Here is a 26,063-nt window from a genome sequence, read left to right as displayed (position 1 = left end):
AAAGATGTTTTCCACAGTTAACATCAAAATATTTTTTAAAAAGAAATTTAATGAGATGACACCCACACTCTGAGATGAAATCATTCTAGATTACCATTTTCCCTCCCTCCCTGCCCACTCCTTTCTTTTCTGGCACGATTTTGGCAGCTAATATCTGTATGAATGCTAGGAGTTTAGGTATTATATAATGATACAAATCATAACAGTGATGCGTACCAATACCAGGTGAGGATCAAACCCTAGTGCCTTCCCATTTAAAAGCAGTGGATGAAATTTCACATGGCATGTAGCTTTAGATCGAATGGAAAATACTCGGTAGATAGAAGCAACCAAAATCTTTCTGGAACTGAAGTTGATGGGGAAGGGCCAAATGGACATGAGAACAGTGCTTCAAGAGGCAAATGGTGCTGTAGGGACAGCTAAGTGGGCAGGAACAAAATGATTCAGACAAGCGTCATCATTACTGAGAGCAGGTTTTGGTCAATTTTCCAGGGGATGCAGAGCAAATAGGGGTTGAATGCTAATCCAGAAGCTGTCACTGAAGAGAGAGCAGTAAAGCGTGTTAAGATCTTCAGCACTGGAAAGTGCTGTACATGCTTCTTAAGATATTATTTTAATTTTATTTGTTTAGTAAGCATTATTATATATTTTATTATTAACTAAATTTTATTTTTGAGGGTCAGGCAAAAATAGAAGCTGTTAGTCTGAAGATTTTCAGTATTTTACACATCCTAAAGCTACTCTCTGTCCCTTCTCATTCTCTTCTTAGGAGTGCCATGAATAAACCAAACTGGTAGATGACACCACAATTTCAGTGAAAATATCCTTTTTCTTTTTTTATTAATATGTTGGGGTTTTTTTTCAAACCTTCATATTTTTCCTTGTTTAAAGCTGCATTTTCCTTTAGACATCTGATTTATTGCAAGTGGCTGTGAAAAGACGTTAGGAGAGCAAATAGTCCTTTGGGAACAAAGAGTCACAACGCAGAAAAACAGCTGTTGAGACTAACAAAGAGTCCAGTGTGCCAACATGCTGCAACAAATATTCAAGATAAGGGAAAAAGGCCAACATCTTCACTGGAAAAAAAAAACAAACAACATCAAAGTAGAACAAAGATGTAAATATCTGAAAAATGGGCAGATGGAACCCCAAGAGAAAGTGAAATTGCCATGTGTGGGAGGGGGTGAAAATGGAGAAGGTGCTTCTGTTGTACCTTTGGGAATCAGGATAAATCAGTATCATTTGAGAAAGCACAATGACAAACTGGGTAGCTATGTTGTCAAGGTAAGCAGTGGCAGAACCATATTATCTGCTGATGTAAATCAGATTCTTTGAAGTCAGTGGATTGCTAACCCCATGATCTGGGTTATGATTCAGATAGTGTCAACACTGCTCTCCTGTAAGCTGTAACCCATAGCTATAGCTCAGCTCACTATCAGAAAACTCTGAAACGTATTTAAAAAGATTTGGTTTTTGTTAGACTGATATTGGTAAATTGCTTTTTGACAGCAATGTCTGACACAAAAGGACTGTATCTCCCTCACCTTGGGATCATCCTGGGCATAAAGGGTGGTAATCCACTTAAATAAGTTTTAAAAAAGTAGGAAACTTTAATGAAAATAAATAGCATAACTTGTGACATTAAATGCTTTGGGATCCTATAATAAAACCTGAAGGGACAGATTTTATCTCCTTGGTCTAATCCCATTTTCTCCTAGAGCAGGCTGCAACTGACCTATTAAGAATTTGCCTTATTTCCAATGAAGCATCTTAGTGGAGGTGGGAGTCAGAAAAGGAGCAGTAGAAGAGACAGTTTAACTTCCATAAACTCTTAGAAAAGGAAGCTGGTGGGTCACAGCCACCTGCCACTTGTCCCTGGACCTGGTACAAGTGCTCCAGAGGAAGGTCACAGAAATGGTCAGAGAGCTGGAACACCTTTCCTGTGAGGAAAGCCTGAGAGAGTTGGATTTTTCAGTCTGCAGAACAGAAGTCTCCAGGGGACCTTATTGCAACATTTCAGTACTTAAAGGGGGCTTAAAAAGTAAGATTAGGACAGACTTTTTACTGTAGTAATGGCACAAGGGCTAATGGTTTTAAACTGAAAAAGGATAGATTTAAATTGCATACAAAGAAGAAGTTTGTTATGATGGGGTGGTGAGACACTGGAATAGTCTGCCCAGAGAACTTGTTGGTGCTCCATCATTGGAAGTGTCCAAGGCAAGGTTGTATGGGGCTTTAAGAAATCTGATCCAGTGAAAGACGTCCCTGCCCACAGGGAAAGGAGGTTGGACCAAATGATCTTTAAACATCCATTCCAACCCAAACCATCCTGTGATTCAATGTTTTTTGGGATTCTACGTCACAGGAGCTCCAAAGCTGTTCCAATATATAGTGGGCCCTGAGCTGGAGTCCATGCAGACCCCAGACAAGCTCCTTGCTTCCAGTCTTCTCCTGAGCACCTCTGAGCACAGTCTCCTTACTCTACTACCTGCTGTTAAATCTAGGGAGGCAACCAATCCTTACACTACACTGCCCCATTGACAGTGTCACACTTCAATACACCTAGCTCCCCTAGCTAGCCCATAGAGGCAATTGTAACTAAAAACATGATTTATGCAAGAAAATGCTAATGCCACTGTTAAGTTGAGATCTTAAGCATAAAATATTGTCCTGGTTTCCCAATGGCTTACATCAATTCTGCATCAGTGGATTTCAGTTGATATCATTAGAGTTACCCTAATATGGTCTAGTAAACGTAAGAGCAAAGAAGTAACAGTTACTTAACATTTATATCTGAAATCCACCTCTAACACAACTCTAATTTCTTTGAGAAATTAATAACCTGGAACCATAGATTACTCCTCAAAACTTCAGGACTTGTTTTTCTGTAGTGCCTTCCTTTTCCTAGGTTTTCCTAGGCTGATCAGTTACCAGATACTCTGCCCTGCAGGTAGCTTTTCTCATCTCCAGCTCCACAGTGAATACAGAAGGAGGCTGCTTAACAAACTCTCCTTTGTATCACCTACAGACAAGTCTAATGCACATGAAAAGCTTATCTTTTGTCACAAATGTCCTTTAAGCAAATATGCAGAAACTCTCTGTATTCAGATTTTGGGATCTCATCCTGGGGTTGCAACTGTGCCATCTAAAATGTAGCTTTTAGCAATGCATGAAATGAAGCTCACAAAACAAGGAACTTGGGCATCCCTTGTGCTGATTAACATCCAGGTCCTGCAATGTGACTTTGAGCAGCCCCTGGACAAAGGAATGCTCTGGCTGCTGCTCTCCGCTTTGTTTAATCTGATAATGCTGAACCCAGAGAGTGGCTGAGTGAAATAGTTGTTTTGCTATAAATAGTTCATAACTTTCCAAACAGATTTCTTTTAATGCAGTATGTTGTTCACTAAGGGATTACCTTTTAATTTTTAAAACCATTTTTTCTTTTTCAGAAGTTAGAGAGAGAGATCAGTTAAGTGGTGGGGCTTTTTGATAGCTTGTCTGGTTTTGTGATGACTGAAAAATTGGATGGATCTTGATCTTTCCTCACACACACGTCTCTTTGGAGCAGACCTTGATCTTACCTCACACAAGTGTAACTACACAGACATCAATGACAGCCTCTTGCTAATTATGTCACTGAAATGTGAGAGATACACTGTACCATTTTGCTCACACATAACAGCTTAAGCAGCTTTTCTTCTAGCACTTGTAAAAACAAGTTCTAGGAAAGGTACAGGAATAAAAATTAAATTCAGAACTAGGTATTCAGGAAAGCTACAAGATCCTGAAGACTTTTATTTCTGCTTTTGTCATCCTGGCTTTGATGCTATGGGATACTGGAACTCCCACACTTCAGTAAGACGACTTTGGAAAGTGTATTGTAATCGTAAATTGATGCAGCTTAGTATCAATTGACAATTGATCAGATTGCCTTTCTGAAAGCTTGAACATATACATTCAAGATGCCAGTGACTGCCTTATCTTAAATTCACCCATTCTGAAATAATTTGACTGGTATCCTCTTACATATGAAGCACACAAAGTAATTTTATTGCTATAGAAATTTCAGAAATTCATTCCTGTAAGCTTTACATACGTATTTAATCTTTCTTTTATATATTTGCTTTTTCTTTTAGTTAGTGATGGAATAAACAGCACTTTCCTTTGGATGGATTACACTACATGTGAACTGCCTGTTACTGCAAGAATAAGAAAAGCCATTTGCTTTCATTTGTTAAATATCAGCTTGACAGCAAAAAGCTTCTGAATGGTTCCCACTCACAGCAGACCATCAATTGAATGGGATCAGCACTTCTCCTACTGAAATATCTGAAGTTAAGGATTTGGAAAAGAGGTTTTTGCAGAGATGACCCATTTACAGGCTGGACTTAGTCCAGAGACTATAGAGAAAGCCCGCCTGGAACTGAATGAAAACCCAGACATTTTGCATCAGGATATCCAGCAAGTCAGGGACATGATCATCACAAGGCCTGACATTGGGTTTTTACGTACAGATGATGCCTTCATCTTGAGATTTCTCCGAGCCAGAAAGTTTCACCAAACTGAGGCCTTCAGACTGCTGGCTCAGTACTTCCAGTACCGCCAGTTAAATCTGGATATGTTCAAAAACTTCAAAGCTGATGATCCAGGAATCAAACGGGCTCTGACAGATGGGTTCCCAGGAGTACTGGAAAATCGTGACCACTGTGGCAGGAAGATTCTTCTGCTTTTTGCAGCCAACTGGGATCAGAGTAGGTAAATGTAGATAGTGTCCTTATTTTTTTACATACACTCGCACTCAACTTGTAATGGAATATTTGTGGCCATACTTGAAGCAGCAAGGCCATTTTCATTGAAACATTTTGTAACAATGAGTCCATTTCACTTAAACTTTCTTGTGATCTCATCACCTCTCATTCTTCAGCCATAACACCATTGATACGCCATATAAAGGATGTATCAGAGTGTCAGATAAGTAGCTCATGTTTTTTTTTTTTTCCATAAACATTTCCCAGTTTTAACCAGATAGTGTTTGCTATAAATACATTAATGCTTATTGTGTGATTACTTCAGCAATATCACAGACTAGCCAAAGAGGTTGACAGAAAGCAAACGTCTCAAAACATATGGGAGTTCTCAGATCTTCTGGTGCAGAAGGAACTGACCATACTTATTCTGTCTCCAGACTTTTTAACAGATAATCTGTTTTTTTTTTATTTGTTTATTTGTTTGTTTGTGTTTGTTTTTTTTAACCATTTCAGGAGTTACAATCTGTGTTATGAGATTTGCACAAACTGCATTGTAATTTCTACACATTCTGGTCACTGTATATGTTATGTATATAGTCTGATAAATGGGAGGTTCATGCAAAGTGTATTTTCTGTTCAGGTCATTTCTTCACAGAATGGTATGAACAAAGATATCTCCCAGCCATTATTATAAAATGATGTCCTTAAATGTTAATGTGATTAGTCAGCTTTCACTACCTATTTGAAATAATACAGAGAAAAGGGCCTAGTCCAGGAATATCATGTTCACATTGTCCTTTTCACCAGAAGCCATTCTATTCCATTTTCCCTGTCTTCATGGTGAGAGGGAGAAATGGAATCAGCTGTAGGATTGCCATGTGTTCTGCTGATTTTTGACAAAAATCAGATCAGAAAACAAAATTCAGATTCAGGTTCTCAGTATTACAAATTCTGTTGAGTTCCAGATAGGGTTTTGTCTCGTCATGGTTTAAAGTTGTCCAACAAAGTGTCTCATATTTAGGAGTCAATTGATTAGAACTTTGAATTTATATTATGGAAATTATTACAGAACAATATACAATATATGCAATTTTTCATATTAGTTGTTTTCTGGGAGAACATTTCATTTCTGTGTGAAAACAGAGTACAGAATTTTTTTCTGATATTCATTTTCATGTACAGATCTGGTAAAGAAATATAGAAAGTTACAGAAATGTAACTTTGCATATAAGAAAGTATTTGGTGAAACCTAGAACTGAAGACAGTGATAAAAGTCTTATTGACTACAAAGGGGCTAGCAGTTTATCTCCTGTCTTTCTGAATTGTGGGCTTGCTTTTCTTCCAACCATAAACCCCTTCCTTTAGCAACTGGCCTGTAAAGAAAGATGAATGAACAGGTATCTTGAATGAATAGAAAGTATCAGCTTTAGATGACAGAAGCTCTGTGGCTCTGCTAGTTGCATTAGAGGATTTAGGTATTATATAGAGCCAGCTTTGGGTTTCTGATCCCTCAACAAAATGAGTCCTTGTGATTAACCTCGAACACTGTCTTGGTCGTTGGAAGCTGAGAGTGCTGCTGTCTAAGGCTCCTGCAATGAGATTTTGACAGAATATTGATTCCTGTAAGATTTTGGCTCAAAATTTCTGCAATGCTTTAATATGCATCCATGTATATGTGTGTATGGGGGTTCAAAAACTAAGGTGATCCTGCCTGCAACATACCTCATTTCTGAAAATGTAATTTTTACCTTCAAAAAAGGTAGGCTGAGGAAAATAGGATAGGATATACTTTCCTAAGGCTCCTCAGTGAAATTAAAATCCACTTGCAAATTTTACCTCTGTTGAGCCACTGAAGTTTGACTCCTCTATGGATTCATTTCTGTGGGCTTTTGTAGCACTTCAAATGCAACAGGGATTTGGGACAGGATTTGGACTGTAAGCGAATAGAGGGATGACCTTTTCCTTTTCTACTGTTTAAGAGCATTAAGAAGAGAAAAAGCTTTCAAGAAACAAAAAATGATGAGTGCAACATCTTGTTAATCAGCTGGGAAGCCGTTTATTGGCCAGAGGAAATATATATTCATATGCCTTTCACAAAACCCCTCAAACAAATAGGCATTGTGTATATCTTGCATACATGTGTCTCAGGCAACCTTTCTATACATGTGACTTCAGTGACAGCAAGATGTGCACAAACTTGTATTTCAGTTGAATGCTAATGCCATTCATATGAGGCTGTGATGGTGACATGCACATCATCATGTAAGAGTGACATGCACACCACCATGTAGGAGCTCAGCCTTCAGCACGCCTTTCCTAACTTTAATCTCATTTTCAGGTAGCCATGCCTTCTCTTTCTGTATGATTAAATCATAATTTATAAAAAATTAATAATTCACAAAGGATTTCTTAAAATCAGCATGGCTGTAATCCATAAAGTAATTTTCAGTCCAGACATCATTTATACTCCTGGGAGTAACTGACAGTTCAAGGAGGCAGAAGCAGCCTCAAAACTTTTTGGTCTTACAAATGTGTTGATTTTTAAAAGGAAAGGTCATTATTTCTGCAGTGTGACTGCTTGGACAAATTGAATCAAAAATACTTTTTAAGGGATTCCCTGTATCAAAGTTAAAACTTCTATGTGCGCTTTTAGAAACACTTGTGATTTTATCTTCAAGAATGCAATTTGATAGCTCTCTAGAAAACTAGGTTTCAGATTCCAGTCTCAATGTTTTCAGCTTCAGCTTCCAGCTGCTGGATTCTGTTAGTTTAAAGGGAGCATAAAAATGACAGCTTCCCATGTTTGTACTTTTGTGTCCTGACCCTACCACTGTAGGGTAGGTTACTGTTAGACAGCAACAAGATAATATATTAGCTACTCTACAGCAGTGATCCTTGTGTGACTTGGGTTCAAACAAAAACAGGGGAAGCTCAGGTTAGATACAAGGAAGAAGTTCTTTACTATGAGGATGGTGAGGCACTGGAGCAAGTTGCCAAAAGATGTGGTAAATGTTCCATCCCTGGCAGTGTTCAAGTCCAGGTTGGACAGAGCCTTGGGTGACATGGTCTAGTGTGAGGTGTCCCTGCCCATGGCAGGGGGCTTGGAACTAGATGATCTTAAGGTTCTTTACAACCTTAACCATTTTATGATTCTATAACCAGGGTGAATGAAAAAACACCTACCCCCCATTTTTCTTGGGGAAAAAACAACCTTTTGCTGTCTACAAGGTAAAGAACATACTTGTGGACAGCCAGCAGAGCAAAGATAATGTTCTGCAAAGTATTGCACTGGCTTAATGTCTTGCAATACATTTCTGCTTACAAATCTTATATAGATTGGGCTTCTTTACTCTCAGAATTAGGAAGATTTTCCAGCTTGCTAAAATTTTTTTGTCATTCTTTTCTGGATCTTTCCTATCATGTTAAGATTGTTGCTAATGTACAGATGGATGAACTGAATATGAACTTTCATTAATAAACCATCATGTGGTAACACCATCTTTTCTGATCAGTAGCTCCCTCTTTTTAGATATAAGATTGTCACTGTTTTCTTAGCTACTCTATTGCATTTTGAGCTCATATTCAGCTCATATCTGCTTCCAAGTCACTGTTGCCTAAAATACAAACACCACTGGTAAATGTGTCATACATTCCCATCCATAATGTGGGCATAGTCTAGCATGTGATTCACAATCTTCTGCAGTGCTAAACCTGTCCTCCTCATAAATTATCATTGCATGGGTTTTGTGACAGCTGCAAAGTTCACTGGCAAGACTTTTGTTTTTATCTCCACATCGTTGAAAAATATAATGATTATTGTTTTGATCAAAACCTCCTTGATGACTAGGAAAAAAAAGGAATTATAATTCTTATTGCTAATCACTAGCTGAGATCTATTCATGGCGCCAGGGTTTCATTCATTTAGCATGTGCTGCATTGATTTGATTTTCTATTTTTTAGACATATTTTTTAGAGATAGTGTTATCACTTTCCATCTAGGTCCTGCATAGTATATTTTGGAACTCTTCATTAATGTTAATCACATATGGTACAGAACAGAAAACTTCAGAGGTATTGAACAAGTTAAATGAGGAGATGGATGAAAAAGGATCAGATTGTTTCCACACTGAGGGAGAAGAAAAAAGCTGAGCTATATTACTGTATTGGGCCATCCATCCAGGGGATGGTCATCATTCACTTCTTTGATCAGAGCTCAAGGTGTGAACTCACCCCAAACCCACAAAGTCTTCACATGTATCACTGCTTAGAGAGCACCTTATTTTTAAATGGTAATTGTGGAGTAATACAGGTAGATAAGGATGTCAAAATGATCTTGTCAAGAACTTTTTTAATTAAATAATTTGTATAATAAAAAAATCCTAGTTTGTAAAACAAATACATCTGTGCATACAAATGTACGGTTTTGATGAGCCCTGGATTTCTCATAAAAGCAAATGTGCCATTGCTGCATTGCACATACTTTTTCTCCCAGTTTTTCATTCCATCAGTCTCACCAAACCTAAGCTTTCACTCCTCTGATGCACCTCCAGCAAAACTGAAACTTTTAGAGAAGTCTGATAAGAGGGCCTTTTTGACTGTTGGATTGAGGAGTCTTCACTACCACAGCTGTTCCTAGGTCTGCGATTGCCTTTCAATACATCCTGCTTGTACACTGGGGAAATGGGGATTTGGGTGAACAAGTAACTCAGCAGAAGGTGTTCATTAATCTTCCAAGTAAAGGTATTTCCTTCAAGGTTGTTCAACCAGAGTAAAATTTATTTCTATGCAGAGAGACAGCAGAAGGGCTACCTCCAATCATGATCATCTGTGAATAGGGTACGGGGGCAGGGGGGCAGACAGTTGCCATAGTCATTTGCAGTAAAATGGTAGGTAATTTCTGTCTTAATGTTTGCACTGTTGTGTCTTAGAAGCTGTCACATAGCTCCAAAAATTCTGTAAGTCAGTGAGATGGAAAAAACTGCTGCTCTGTATACAAAATATATTCCCAATATATCAGCTTCTAGCCATAAATTCTCTTTTATCAGCCAAGGAATCTCAAATGCCAGATACTTGCCATTCTGTAGGAAAGTGTATTGAGATAGGCTAAAGGGCAAGGAAATACTCTGACATAGTGGTAAACCACAGCTAGAAATACTTTCAAGGATCACAATAGAACAAATGATGTCCTTGCTGAGAATGCTCGTAGTTGCGTAACTACAAGAATGTTGTCGTCAGCAGATCCTGTTGGTATAAATGAATATGTCTCAAATGCTGTTTATTCCAATATTTTTCAAGGATAATCAGAGATGTTTAATAGAATATGAAGGAATAAACATCTGTTGAGACTGATTTATAGTCACAGGCAAACTGTGGCAATAACTCATCCTCACAGCTGTTTATTATGAGAGATTGCAGCTGAAATACAGCCAGCCCTGAGACCATGATGATTTTTACAGAACAAATCTTTGGGTTTGGTTAGGAGGCAGTCCTTCTGTGTTGTGAGATGCTTATAGTAATGCAGACTGAGGTTGTGTTTCAAGCATTGCATTGACCAATAAATAGCCTAGAAGCACACTGTATTAAAAAATAATTAATACTACATTATTACATTACTGAGCTAGTCTGAAATGGTAGCCAAATTCAGGGTAGGAAGAGTAGCATAAGAAGAATTCTCATTTTGAGGAGTAACAGATGTGCAAATTAAATGTTGGACAAAGAAGGTGAAAAGGAGCTTTGCCTTGAAATGTTTTAATTTGCTTGCAGTGAGCAACTTAATTTGGTTATTACCATTTATTATGGAAGCTGCATTTGGGAAAGCAATTGTAGTCCGTATGAATGACAGAAGGATGACATGCACAAATGAGAGTCCTGGGTAGGGCTGAGAAGGGAATCAGAAGGAAAATGTCTGAAAAAGCAAAAGAAAAACAGCAGCTGTGGAAGTTATGAAGCATATGTTGAAGACTGAGAGAAGCCAGACTCAAAGTGAAAAACAAAAATATCAGTGGGGTGGGGGTAAGGCAATCAGACACATATTGAGAGGGAAGAGGAGGTGACTGGATCGTGTTGGGCTGAGGGTTGACTGAAGAGCCGTGAAGAAGCTGTGGGCAGAAGTGGGCACTGTGAAGTGCCAGTGGGTGAGACACGCAATTGCTGGAGCTGACCTTTCCAAAGGGAAACGAAGGGTAGACTAGAAAGTTGTTCTGTGCCACCTCCCTCCTGTGGAGAAAAAACAAATCCAACACCCAAGTTTTATGAACCAGAGCGAAGAACAATTGATTAAGAAAAATACACACAGTCAAACATGTACACAGCAAATACATGGGCACACATGCACACACCCCCTTCCTTCCCAGACTCTCAAAATACCCAAATTTTGTGTGAGGTTTATGTCTGGGTGGCAGAAAAGACAAACTGCATACAGTGGCGGTAGCACTTGTCCCTTGTCCCTAGAAAATAACCCATACTCTTACGTGGGCTGTATACGTCATCCTCACAGCTGGGTTCTGCAAAACAACATTTGAACAGAGCTATAGCAACAGAATAGTACGAAGCCAAACAATATGACCTCCCATTCAGCTCTTTGTCCCGTTGACCCTTGGGAACAGCAAGTAACCATGACTGAATGCTCTTACAAAAAGGAGTTTTTTTGAGGCAAGATATTGTAGGGAGAGGTAAGAAGATTTTTCATTGGAGCATTTCCTAAATCAAGTTTTCTAAATATCTAATATTCTGATCAGTTTCTAGCTTGCCAACCTAATTAAAAGGAGCTAAGGCAAATTCATGCATTGCAGCAGGAACAGACTGCATAGAGTCAGTAGAGGAAGAAACCATAATTCTCTGACTAGCTATTTAATAGGCTGCATACAGTAGAAATGTCAGAAAAGAGTGGAGATATTGAGATAGAATCATTAAATACATTTGAAATTTTAAAATTACATTTTTTTGATACATTATTTTCCTAGGCCATGATTCATTTTAGATTCTTTTCTCTGAACTCTGAGCCCTCTGTATCAATTGCATTATACATAAAAATTTTTGTGTTTTTCAGCACACACTGGTAGGTGTTCAGCGTCTTCCACTTCCAGCACACTTAGAGAAGCACAAGGGATGTTTAGGAACTGGTGCAGGTCAGCAGGCTGAGTGATCCCAGAGGTGTTACAGCATGAATTTGGTTAGGATGTTCATGGTATGTGGGCTTGATCTCTATAAAATGGCTGAACAGCATGTTGGGCTAAGTTCCACCCTCCCACCATGGTCATTTTGCTTCAGAGTGTTTGTCTGCTCTAGTGAGGCTGGAGGATGAGGGAGATAGCTAGATAGTACCCATGGTTGTACGGGTGAGAGTGACCTGACCATGTACCTCTGGGATGCTCTTGCCAATGTGTGGAAAGAAGTGGTACAAGCACCCATCTGCCACAGGCACCTAAAAATTTGACAGAGCAGACAGACGTGAAGACCAGGGTGGAGAAGTAAAGAAGAGGATGAAGGAATAAATACATTGCAGTAAACCAGCCTAAAAATCAAATTGTTAAAGCTCTTCTATAAAAGATATTTTACCTCTTTTGACATGGGCAAGCCAATAAAACAGGTGGAGCATAATAATTAATATGCCATGACTTGATTCTGAAAGAAAAGAAAATGGAATCACTCCTTGAGAAAAAGGATATTTTTTGTCTTAAATTCTGACTACACTCTCAGTTTTAGTAAGTGCAGCAACCACAGAAGCAGTAAAAAGCAACTATCACTTGCTTCCAGACCGTGATAATCTCAGCTCTGGAAACTTCCTGGAGGTTCCACTTGTAGCAGGGAACAGAGGGCAACGCCGGTCTTGTTAGACTCCTGCTGGAACTATTTCCTATGTAGCAGCCTATTTTATGCCCATGCTGAGACATTTTGCATCAGTAAAGATTAATTTTTAAGGGAAAGATAATATGCAAATACTGTCATTGGTGCATTTTCTTTATTGAAAGATATCACTTTTCCACTTTTCTATTGCAGACACATGGTGGATGGTACATGCCTGAGCATGCATTAACATGTGTGGTGCCAGTTATGTATGTATGTAGCAAAGATCGCAGCGCCAAGTAATGTTATGATGCCATGTGATCAATAACAATGTATTTGAAAATTATATGGATTATCTCTATATTATTCCATGATGCATCTTTAAAGGGCCAAAATACAGGATTTGAATGAAACTGTAAGATTCTAAGCTACTGACTATCATATTTTTGAAGTTAACATATCTATATATATAAGAAATATTTGGTTTTCAGAGGCAAATCAGTACGTTTTCTGTTTTAACCTTGTCAACCAGCTGTGTGTCAAACCTCTTGTTAGGGACTTGCTGCTGGCCACTATCACAGTGAGGATTTGGGGGGAGAGGAACCCTTGGTCTGATCCAGTAGAACCACTCTCACTTGTATTTTGCAAGGCACGTACTCTCACTACTTAACAAGACATGTAGCTGATGCTCTGAATTAACAAAGCAGGAAGCTGAAGACTTTTTTTTACATTTTCAGACCAATATGGCTTTCTTCGCTGAGTTCCAGTTATAAGCCACCCCCATGCCTTCCTTGTTCTTTCTCATAGATAATGCTGTGCTACCTGCCACAAAGCCTCTCGGGTTTATACCACATCAGTAGAGGAACTGAATACTGTATATTCAGATACGAATGAAGTAACAAAGGCGGTAACAAGCACGAGGCCATTGCTATGGTGTGATCAGCAGCTTGCACTCCCCACATCAGTGCTAAATCTTTCACTCTTTCCTTCCTTCTGGTTTCCTTTCACAGCAAATCCAAGATATGCCAGTCATGTATATTAAATATGCACAGATCAATCTACTGAGTATATATGGTCCTATACCCCTATGGAGTGCTGGAGTATGTGTTAGCACACAAAATTTATTTTGTATAGGTATTTCTGCCAAGGAAACTTGACTCCAGAGTGTGATGACCTTATCTAAGGCATCTCCACCATCCGCTATTATCTTGGACCTGTGATCCACTAAGCTGTTCTCGCTTTGAGAGGTTTCTGAATAAGAATGCATTGCCTTGTTTTCCCAGGGATAATCCTACCCATCTGTTGTGTAAGTACAAAAGAAGAAATGTGTTTTATATTGAAAGAGAGACTGCTGAAAAATCCTGCTTCCAAATGCACAGCAATATTCATTTGAAAACTAAGATAAAAAAGGAGGAATAAACTGACCTAGGGAGGGATGGTAGGAAATCTTTCTGTTTCTTAGGTTCCCATTTACATGTAAGCCACTTCTAGCTGGCTTCTGCGATTTAAACTCAGTTTCACTCTGATAAAGCTTCCAATTCTGTTTGAATAATAGAGCTTTGCAAGTCTAGGGAAAATGACAGTTTGTGTATGCCTTAGCTGGCGCTGAATGCCTTTCCTTTTTCCAGCATATTATTATTATTATTCTCTGCTAAAATGTATGTGCAGGTTGATGTATATTCACTTTCTTTCTGAGAACATTTTCTATGATTCATCTAAAAGTAATCCAGGATCGTTTGGGGGTTTATTTCACAAAGGCATATCAGATGTAGACTCCATGTTAAAAGCCAAGGAGCCTTGTGAGACACCAGATGTAGCCCATTTGGAAATAGTCCTCCAAAGGTGACTTTCTGCCCTGACTTCAGTAAAAGAAGTTCTGAGAATTGAGGAAAGTATTGGTGAGCAAATACCCTGTCAGGAGTATACAGATGCAGCGAGAATGGTTGTGTTTGTCTTATTTTCAGACGTTTTCAGAGTTTTCCCATGGGAGGGAGCTTGTGAAGTACTGAGATTGGCTGTGAAATGTCACAGTACAGGCATAGTGTTCATGGAGGGAATGCTCTAGTTGATGCAAGAGCCACATAGACTGTCCTGTTGGCTGCTGTCAAGAAGAATAGCACAAGGAAGGCCCTCAGAGCTCTTGCTGGCCCTGCCGATCAACAGCCACATCCTTATGTCCAAGGAAATTTAATTAGTGTAAAGGCACTTTCATCTTAGCTCTGAAATACACGAGGGTATGGTACTGGCACAGCTGACTGAGCATGTAGTCTCCAGGATATTAAATGCTGATCTTGAATACTAGTGAACCTACCAAGCCAAAAATACTGCCTTAGTAGAGCGGGTTTGAACTTTAAGAGGTTTACTGTGCTATCTCATTCAACTTCATTAAAGTCAGGGAAAGACAGCAAGTAGCAAAGGTTATATTAACATCTAATGCAGAGAGGTAATGTACAGGCAAATGTCAAACATAATAAAATGCATAGATATAAAATGCAGCTGCATCAAAGCTTTTACTCAGTCAATCCAGACCATGATTGTTGAAGTGGCTGATATTTACTGCATGATGTATCTAAGTGGATATTGCATTTGCACTAGCCAATTGTGCTCACCAGCAGCCAATCTTCCATATGAATTTTCCATGTGAATTTTTACAATTTTTGCTATCAGCTCTAAACTGGGTCCTAACACACTAGGATGAAAAAATAAAGCAGAAGGAAACTGAACTGGCTTCCACTGACCCACAGAGACACTGCAGTCCTGGTCCAGCTCTTGCATGAGGCTAATCAGGACAAACCCTTTTGCCTACTTTTTTCTCCCCCAAAGAATCATAGAAGAGTCAGGGTTGGAAAGGACCTTAAGATCATCTAGTTCCAAGCCTCTGCCATGGGCAAAGACACCTCACACTAAACCGTGTCACCTAAGGCTCTGTCCAGCCTGGCCTTGAACACAGCCAGGGATGGAGCATACGCAACTTCCCTGGGCAACCCATTCCAGTGCCTCACCACCCTCACAGTAGAAAAAGTTTGAACCCGTTATCTGTTGTCCTATCACTACAGTCCCTAATGAAGAGTCCCTCCCCAGCATCCCTATAGGCCCCCTTCAGATACCGGAAGGCTGCTATGAGGTCTCCACACAGCCTTCTCTTCTCCAGGCTGAACAGCCCCAACTTTCTCAGCCTATCTTCATACAGGAGGTTCTCCAGTCCCCTGATCATCCTCGTGGCCCTTCTCTGGACTTGTTCCAACACTTCCATGTCCTTTTTATGTTGAGGACACCAGAACTGCACACAATACTCCAAGTGAGGTCTCACGAGAGCAGAGCAGAGGGGCAGGATCACCTCCTTTGACCTGCTGGTCATGCTCCTTTTGATGCAGCCCAGGATACGGTTGGCTTTCTGGGCTGCAAGCTCACACTGCCAGCTCATGTTCATTTTCTCATCAGCCAACACCCCCAAGTCCTTCTCTGCAGGGCTGCTCTCCCAAAGGCCAAAGGTAAGTGTCTACAAATGCATCTTCAATTAAAAACTGGTTATTTTGTTACCCTGAGGTACTCAGAAAGATAAGAAGTGATACTATACTAATGGTATGTTAAGAAAACAACTGTTTGCCAGGATGGTGGTGCTGAGCAGTTAAGAAGGGCACTTCTTTCCAGTGAATACACTGGAAAGTGAAACAAAGTATGAAAATGGAAATAGTTATGCTGGAAGAAGTGCCCATCATTGAGAAGCAGGTGTGATTTATAGCACTGCACCTTAATTAGCTGTGTCATCTGAGGAGAGGCTCTGGCTGGGACCAGGGTAGTGGCAGGGTACAGGAATGAAGTGCCGCAGACACTGAAGAGGGAAGGAATATGTTCATCTATGTCCTGCTCACACAAGGTCCCACTGTGCCAGTGCTGTACTCTGTCATGCAGTTTCCTGCTTCTGGAATGAAAAATGACGGAATTCATGCCTACAGTCATGTTGTGGGGCCTTTAGTAAAAGTAGTGCACATGACTAGGTCAGAATAGGTGAACTAAAAGTCTTTTCTGACTTGCATGAAACTATGAGTTAGAAGATTGCATGGCTGAAGCCAGAGAGCCTCCTTATCTTATTCTTTCAAAAGCATGTATGTAAAAGGCTTCACTCGTTTCCAAAGAGCAAGAAGACAAAGAAAAGTTTCTTTCATGAAATCTGAAGCAGCAATGCATATATGCGAGCAACCCCAGCAAATTCAACTATGGGGACAAAATGCAGCAATGAGAATATTTAAATGTTTCACATTAGACATTTGCTATGTACCTTATGGTTTAAAATACTTATTGTGCAGAAATAAATCCAGTGCATTTACTTGACTGTTGAGGACTGTTGATAGATAATAAAATTGCAAAACAATAACCTAAGTTAAGTCAACTGAATGCAATGGAATGGAGTGTTGGAGAGTTCTGCCACATCAGGGAGAAAAAAGAGACAGGCATCTCTCTGCTTTTTTTGCATTTTTGTGGAGTGAAACTAACTGCAGCATATTGGGATTCATTTTGCAAAGACTTGATCTCTTGTGGTTTTTCTCTGATACTGACATAAGGCCTTCTTAGTAACGTACTTGTGAAGTCAAAGCATTGAATGAAAAGATGTACTAGTATTGTTTTTAAGCACATGAATTCTGCTGTTTTAACAAATGTAAGGTTGTGCTTTCAACACAGTCTAAACTGTGAGATAAAAACAGACAAAAAAGGACACCTGATGTAGTGTTAACCCTGCAATTTTAACAAGTCATCCCTTGATACCAAATTGTAGCTTTTATATATTAATTCTTACAAACACTGTGTCTTCCCTTACTTTTTGACCATAAAACCAATTAGATCTCAAGGAAAATTAATTGTGACTTTTGTGTTTCTTTGTAAACAAGCTTGTACCAATCACTGCATGCAACTTTTTTACAGAAAACAAAGAGGATGTAAATAACAAGGAGTGACTTATTTGTTTTAGGCTTCCCCATTTTCCTTAAATATTGAAGTTTTCCTTCTGGCACTTTTCTCAAGGCCTTGTTACTAGACTTGCAATGTCTGCTGATCCTCTTTTGGCCTCTTTTTCCTTTGACATTTGACAAAACAGGGTTTCCCTACTATCTGAATCTTTATTTCAGTGGTCTTTACTGCTTGTGTTTGGAGTAAAGATCCTGCTTGCTCCAACTATCTGGTTCCAGAGCTGCCTCCTACAATACTAACATGGGGTCTGGCAGGATGCTATTGTGTATTGAGTTCAAAAGCACTAAAAATTTGTCTATTATTTTCTGTACTAAATTGTTACATATGTCACTCCATGAGCAATTATTTATAATTGAAAAAGTAGTTCAATTAATCAAGTTTATTCAGTAATTCTCTGTAGTATGTAAGAATTCTTATTAGGAGTATGAAAAAAAGACTTTAAAAATTACATTAGCTTTACAATAAAAAGCAATATAAAGGGATAGAAAAGTATAAATCATTACATTATCATTGCACAGTTTCCAGTTGTTTAGAAGCCTGTACAGCCCTTGCCACAGAAACAGCAAACCCTGAAACAGTGGTTTCCAGAAAGCAGAGAAGAAACATCCAGCCATAGAAGTATGCTCTATTGTACAGAGGTTAGATTGATTTGGGAGGTTGCTGATAACTTCTGTAATAAGAAATTAATGAAACTTTTATTTCAGTATCCCTAACATTGCAATTCACATGAAATTCTGTTTTCAGCTCAACTGATTTTTAATGGTTTCTAAGCCACTTAAATTGTTTTTCGTTGGCAATTCCTGAGAAAATTCGATAGTCTGCCAAAATAATAACATAGCATTACTACTCCAAGGCAAGGACCACACTGCACCCTCAATACTAATCTGCACCCTAATGGGAATTGCTGGCACATACCAAAAAATTGCACTGGCTTCAGGGGAATAAGGGATACCATGCTGGACTTCCTTTCTCCATGACATGTATTCAATACAATTCTATTTCTGCCCATCTGGGATTTCAACTTCATCCCATCCAGGAAAAAGCCTTCATGCTGTTAGGTCATGGAATCAGCAATCTTGGTTAAATGGCAGTGTTTGCTTCAGAGACTCAAGGTTTCAAAACCTGACAATAAAATAGAAGTAAAGCATTGATTAAATGTTTCCGGTAGATTGCCTATTCTTTTCTTTTTTTTTCTTTTCTTTTCTTTTCTTTTCTTTTCTTTTCTTTTCTTTTCTTTTCTTTTCTTTTCTTTTCTTTTCTTTTCTTTTCTTTTCTTTTCTTTTCTTTTCTTTTCTTTTCTTTTCTTTTCTTTTTTTTCTTTTCTTTTCTTTTCTTTTCTTTTTTCTTTTCTTTCTTTTTTTCTTTTTTTCTTTTCCTTTCTTTTCTTTTCTCTTTTCTTTTCTTTCTCTTCTCTTTTCTTTTCTTTCTCTTCTCTTTTCTTTTCTTTTCTTTTCTTTTCTTTTCTTTTCTTTTCTGAGGAAATTATGTACCATGCTACTGCATTCACAGAAATAGAAGTACTCACAAATTATGAAGAATCAGTCTGGAGTTTTAAAATATGCTTTCCCTTTTCCCTTTGTGATCATGATATCTGAAATCATACTTTACAAATCTATTAAAGCGTATTTTGTCCACTGATCCTGCACAGGGGGCATTTTGAGGACAACTGTAACCCTGGTAGTTTCTAATTTTCAATTTTCAGCCTGCATTTTAATATTTTTGTTCCATGATTGCTTTATCTGCTTTGAGAAAGGCAGTCTAAACACACTTGTATTTGTAAGTGGGCTGGGCCATTCACATTAATTTGTTCAGGTTGCTCTTTGGAAGAATTTCAGGGGACTCCTTCCAAGGTCACCTCTTTTCCTTTTGTCCTGCAATTTTCTCAGAAAACCATATTTTGCAGCTTCAAGGGAAAAATGAAAACAAATAAGAGAAGAAAAAAACCATTCCAAAGAACTATTTTGTCAAAGAAACCCCATACATCCAAGGAAATTCTCTGGATCTAAGCAATTTTTATTCTCCTTACCCAGCCTATTCTGCATAAGTGTTAGTAAAATACACAGAAAAAGAGTTTTGTCTTCCTTTAGGCAGACCTCTTTTGCTCCATTGCTGTCATCCACACAAAAATACACTTAGTAAAAAGCTAGTAATGCTACATAATATAATGCTGATGACACTTGATTTCTGTATTCACCAATTGCCCTTCAAAGGGAGCAATTACCTCACTCACTGGAGTCATTACAGAAGCAGTTATCATTCATAATGCCTATAGAATTAAATTCCTAAGGTTTCTACTAAAATGTAGTATGATTCAGACTCATGGTGTCTTCCATAACTTCTGTTTTCTACTAGCTACTTATAAAATTCATTCTTTAGCAGTCGTTTGTTGACTGACATACTAGAGAGTCATGTGTCTGTGGAATCCAGATGTCCCAAAGAAACTGCTGTCATCTGTTTTCCACATGGGAGGTCCAATACCCAGTGAGGTCTGAGAGAAGCCTGAACAATGTGAGTAAGGAGATATACCTTTTTCTAATGCCATTGGTGACATTTGACCAGACTCCTCATTGTTGCTTTGGTTGCATTATGGTTTTATCCCATTAAAGATTCTGTAAACTCTGGGGTTTTCAACAGATTTGCCTCTTTTACACCTTCAGTATGATTTCTGGGAACAAACAAAATCTGTTTTCTTAGGGGGAATGGTCGTTGCTATTCATACCTTCACTTCCTTCAATGAAGTTGCATGAAACACAATGCACTTAAAAGTGGCTAGGGTGTAAAACTACTCATTTTCATTGAGCTTCATGGTACTGCATATCCTTTTCAGCACAACTGCAAAGAAGTTTCTTTGTGGCTGGCAGCACCATGATCCAATACACATTTAACAGCCTATTTCATAAATCCACACAGGTTCACTTTATTTTCTGGTTCTTCTCCTGTGCTCAGTTGAATCATTACAGCAAATTTTCTTCATTCTTGTTTCTGAAGAGATATGCAGTTAATTTTAGCTAGGCTGCTGCCGTATGAATCTTCGTAACACCTATTTGGAATTCCCCAGTGATCGTTTCTACACCAATAATACCAAGTTCCTCCATTTTACCAGCTATATCAAGGTTGCCTGTTGTTTGAGTGGGAAATCTCTTTGATATGTAATGTTTGACAGATCTTTTCATTTGCTTATAAGAAATGATTAGAATATGTCTGTTCTTTATTTACCTTGAAGGGCTACAACTAAAATAATTTATAACCCTTTTTGAGATTGACATCACTTTTGTACACCTTTTTAATGTCTGCTATTTTCAATGTCTGGATTTAAGTACAAGCATAAGCACAGGTATATGCTTATTTGCCTGATTTAATAGCCATTTTAGATATTTGATAAGGTGCACTTGCATTTCTTTTATTTGCCACTTCTTCTCATGTCTTGATAATCTCTTACCCAATATCTCTAAAGAGATTCAGCTTTGATTATTTGCCTTTGGTGATGACATTCAACATGGCTTCATCGGTCTGTTCTTCTTGTTCTAGCAAAGCCCTATTATGCTCTCCACCAAACAGGCATAGGGACCACTGAGCTTCTCCAACCTTTTTAAAGACATCATTTTTACTTCATACTTTATATTATGATAGTTAAAATGATATTTTAACTGGAGAAATGTTGTAAGTTTAGAGACTGTGATGTTCCTGATTGATTGCTTTCTTTGCAAATTATTCCTTTGTTTTCACTGTGGCATTGTTGCTGACTACCTATACTTGCCCTGTTTTTCTCTTCTATTCCTCCTGAGAGACAAAACTTGGTTTCTCTGGTTCTCCATTATACCTTGTGGTGATAACAAAATTACTTTATAAATCTGTATGTGGAGACACACATTATTGCCACGGGATGATTTTGCTGATGAAGATGCACAGGCCGTTTTCCGACATCTTTGTGTGAACCATTTCTAGACATGCTACTGCTGAGAGGTCTGCAGCAGTCTGTGTGTGCATGCATTTCACACAGGCCGAGGATGATGTCACGCTGACTTAAAGTCCACTGAAATATTGTATTTTTCTTTTTCTTCTTCATATTCAGCTTTTGTTAGGGAAATAAGAGTGCACAACTGTCACCATCATGCACAGTGCCTGAAATTTCATGTCCAGCTCACTACCCGTAACTAAGTCTCAGTTTACAGTGGTTTTTCACCATAATCAGCTCAGATCTGCTCTTTCTACTGCATAAATCATTATTTCTTGAGCCTGATGCAACCTCTTGCTGACAGCCTAGACTCACTTAGTTTTCCAGTTTTCCTATGAATTTTTCTGACTGTTTTTTCATCCTGTAGAATCAAATGTACCTCCCACAGTTCCAAACACAAGAAAAATGGACCGATCAGTAAAATTTCTTGCAAAATATGAAATGCTTTCACAGGCATGTTTTAACTTTAAACTTTCAAGCACACCAATTTTACACTGGCTTTGAAAATCTGAGCTTCAGATGGACCAGATTTCTCCTCTGACCTTAGAGGTTCATAGAGGTTTCACACTAGGTACTAGAAGGAAAGAGGTGACTTTACACAGTACCTTTTGGGTTCATTGTCAGTTTAGGATTACCAACTGAAAGTTCATTACTGTAACTTCAAGTGCACAGAAGGAGTCTTTTTATTAGCTGAATAGTCAAACTTTCCAATGGAGATAGAGAAAAGTGGGTTTCTGAATGAAATTCCAGGCATTCTGCTACATTTTTCAAATCTTTCTGGATTGATAAGTGCTGTGTGAATAAACAGGTGCCATCTGAATAGCCACAAGCAATTATATGATTTTTGTAGTTCTGAACTCAGTGCTCTCAGAATATATGCATTGGTAAGCTATTATTTGATATTAACTTTACTATTTCATCAAGTCATCAGCAAGGTTTGCTGTAAGAATGACTGGTGTCAAAAGGACAATTAGATGACTTTTTTAGCATTGCAGAAATAAAAGGCTTAAGTATTCTGTCTTGTTAGCTAATAAAAAATCTTCCTGTGAAGTTTGTTTTAAACTCTTTTCAGAAAAGTTAATAAATATGCAGGTGAATTCTTGCCCTGCACATAAAAACGGCACTGATACTTCAGGCATAAAGTAGGATTTGTAAGTGGCAAAATTATGTTAACATAATATCCAGCAGTAATATTCTTTGGGTGGTGATGTGACAAAAAGTAAACGGAAAGTTGTGTAAGTTAGTGAAGATTAGCAGAAGTTGTGGAGAACTCTAGAATGACCTATAAAATCAACATTTAATATGCAAAGAAGTCCAAGTGCAGTGCAAGAACAAGTTGGATTTTAATATGTTGCCAAATCTAGTATGCAGATCCTCTCTTAACTCTATGCAGTTTCTTCTGGGTTTTCAACTACTTTTAACCTTTTAAGAAAAACATCATGTCAGTATAGACAGCACAATTAAGAAGCGCACTTATTGTGCAGAGGTGGACAGAAAAGTTAATTAGATGTTAGGCTGCATTAAGGAGATGGAGAACAAATAGGAAAAGATAACACATTCTTTCGTGTATGTTGGTATTCCAAACTCACTTTGAATATTGAATTAATTTTACATTGTATTATCTCAAAAAGAAGGGGATGTAAAAAATAATTGTCAAAAAAAAAAAAAAGAAAAAGGGCAATGCAAGGAATTCATTAACATTATGAACAAGGAAGGTAATCACATCAGAAGGAGACAAAAAGTCCCAGGTTAGTTCAGATGGAAAGGTGCTGAAGATGCCATAGATTTATAGCTAAAGGAGATATAGTGGAATAACACAGAGAAACATGATAACAGGGGGACCGAATCGGTGGTGCCATTTGTACCTTCTAATAACAGAACAAAGCAGCTGTGTAATTGCTTTCTGTGATTAAACAGTAGCTTCATAATGTTCAAAAGAATATCCTTTCCCTTTCAGTAATGAAAAATTAACTTGTGGAACTCAATGGTGCAAGAAATAGAGCAAATAGCTGAGTATGATGCAAGGATGGATTTCAGTGCCAGAAGAGAATAAGGCTATGCAAACAAACAGAATAAAGTAAAACAACAGAAGTCATCAATCCTAATGCTTCTAACCATAAGCAATTCCTGTACCAGCATTCATTTTTTTCATTATTACTGCAGATGTGCTTTCAGGGGACAGTGTCATAACATCAGTAAGATCTCAATAGGAGCATAAAAACTACCTAACAGTGTCTTGAACTGTGACTATCAATCTGCTCCCACATGTCTCCAGCTAACAGTGGAGACCACTAACTTGAAACTACCACAGACTCGCTAACTGTGCTCATCCTGGAATGCATTCTCTGCTCACCTTTCCCATGCTTCTCTCAGGGGACATTGCATTTGGGACTATCCAGGCAAATTATTCCACTGGCTCTGCTGTAGAACTGATTTATTGATTGCATTTAGGGGTTGTAGCATAGGGCTTTTGATAATTTCCACGGTATTATAAAACACTGCCTATGATTGTCACTTATTCCTTCTCAACAGAGAAATCTGCAGTTTGCAAGCATGACTTTGTTCTAGGAGCAAAAAAGGCAAGAAAATCACCGGTGTGTAGCTCAGAAATACTTAACTCTTGAAGGAATAAAACAAATCCACGGCTGGAGGAGCAGTTGTGTTGCACCTGAGATTCATCTCCGGCCTTTCCTTTCAGCAGCAGGCTACAAAGTAGAGCTGCACACTGCTCTTGAGAGGCTTCACCCTGCACAGCACTGAGCACTCATGCTGGAGCCCAGCCAAGCCGTAAGCCTGATGGTTGGGCAGCACTACTGTACCCGTGTGGACCCCTTAGGAGCAGTCTGTGCTGTGATAGTTTGCAATCGTTTGCCTGCTTCATTTGGGATCAAGTCCCTGGAGAGCTCATGTAGGGATTTTTGAAACTCTCAGGAGTGCTTTATCTTGGTCTGATTCCTTGCTAGACGGGGTGACACCTCCCTGGGCTGAGGCGAAGGGAAGAGCAGGTGTCACCTCCCCATCCCCTTCATAGTTCTCTGGTGGAAGCTGGTCCTATCATGGGTTTTAAGAGCCCCAGCCACCTGCACTCTCCAGCAGCAAGCACAGGGGCTGTGAAGGTCCCCTTTTTTCAGCCAGATTCCACATAAGAAAGGGTCCTTGCACAGTCACATTAACATCAGGAACAAGGTATCCATTTGGCAAGGATGCCCACAATATGAATGAGTGTATGTAGGAGGAGATTCGTAATGCAGACTTGAATGCAGAGCATGCAATTCAGGGGCTATTGGTTGCTATGGAGTTCAACTGAAGTGGAAAGTGACAGCAAAAAACCTCATAATACTTGTATATAGAAGAACTTCCACAGAAATATAACAATATGAATAATTTTATATCTTTAGGAAAGACACTGAGAGGCAATTTTTGCATGATAAAAGAATAAACCGATTCTGTGGCACATTTCCCCTTCACTGGCAATGGCAGAGGCTTCCAGCTCACTCCAAGCAGGAATTCAAGGCCAGACAGATATCTGTGGGTGACTGGCCTCTGTTCAGTTATAAGCTAAGCAGTAGCTTTCTAATGTTGTTAAACACAGTTCAGGTCTCAGCTTGGTCAATGCTATTCTTTGTATCTAGCGCATTGTTGCACTGAGCACTTCAGAAATAAAAAATCAGTACACTTATCTATCCAGTCTGTTATCCTGGATGTAAAGTTACTTGGGAATTTTATTTATAGACTTACACAGATGCTGTGGGGAAAAAACTTGTTATCTTTTCATTACAAAACAGGAGAGATGCCTGTCTGAAGCTGACATACTGGAACAACCAAAGATAGCTACACTGGATGTGACAGAAGAATAATTTGGAGCTATGACATTAACTTAATGCAACCTGTGCTTTACTCAGTAGGAGTTTTATGTGCATATATTCTGGTTCTACAAAGAAATAGAAAATTCTGTAACTTAACTTGGCCGTGACAAACAAGAGGTTGGTACCCTACAAAATAAGACAAAAACATCTCATAGTGTTGTGTAAGAATTCCTCCATTTTTCCTGCTAGTGAATTGTTCATATTTTTGCAACTAACAAGTTTAAATGGCTTTGGATTGTTCTATGAAGGAAGTTACCTATGCCTGGTCAAAATACTTGCTGTGAACATTTGCTGTGAATGAAACCCATTTTCTCTGTGAATCGCAGAAAAACCCTGCTAATTTCTGTGCACATATGCACTATTCAGACCTCACACAGATGAGACAAACAAGCCCTTTTCAATGCATGAGTCAGCTGTGAGCTCCTCTGAGACATGCATCCTCAAGGACTGTATGTCAGTAATTTCCAGTGTTTTTTCCAGCTGAGTGAGTTTTATATTTCTAAAATAAATACATGTATTAAAAAAAAACAGATATTTTCAAAGAACACATGAATAGATGTTGGGGTTTTCTTATCAATATTTGATGAGTAGAAAGAAGAATTTAATCTACTGAAATAAATTACTTCATATGAACAACAGATCAAAACCCAATAATGACTGGATTCCAAGGGCTTTTCCATGAACGGTGTACCTTGTCTTTGTGTGGGAGCAGGTTCTATATTGTGAGGGTAGTGAGGCACTGGA

General features: G+C 38.6%; 1 protein-coding gene across 1 annotated transcript in view; it reads left to right on the top strand.

Annotated features, from left to right (window-relative positions):
- The window catches only part of CLVS1 (clavesin 1), a 101,851-nt gene that overhangs the window by 5,690 nt on the left and 70,098 nt on the right, over nucleotides 1-26,063 (top strand). The window contains exon 2 of the mRNA XM_061448403.1: nucleotides 4,137-4,755. Within this exon, the coding sequence (XP_061304387.1) occupies nucleotides 4,367-4,755 (389 nt within the window). The 5' untranslated portion in view covers nucleotides 4,137-4,366. The remainder of the gene's footprint in view (nucleotides 1-4,136; nucleotides 4,756-26,063) is intronic.

Source organism: Pezoporus flaviventris, unplaced genomic scaffold (assembly GCF_033815535.1).
Source record: "Pezoporus flaviventris isolate CSIRO_AGI_PZ_B2104156 unplaced genomic scaffold, CSIRO_AGI_Pfla_v1 ptg000007l, whole genome shotgun sequence".
Lineage (NCBI taxonomy): Eukaryota > Metazoa > Chordata > Aves > Psittaciformes > Psittacidae > Pezoporus > Pezoporus flaviventris.
The sequence above is the reverse complement of the archived record's forward strand: the minus strand, read 5'-3'. Positions and strand labels throughout refer to the sequence as shown.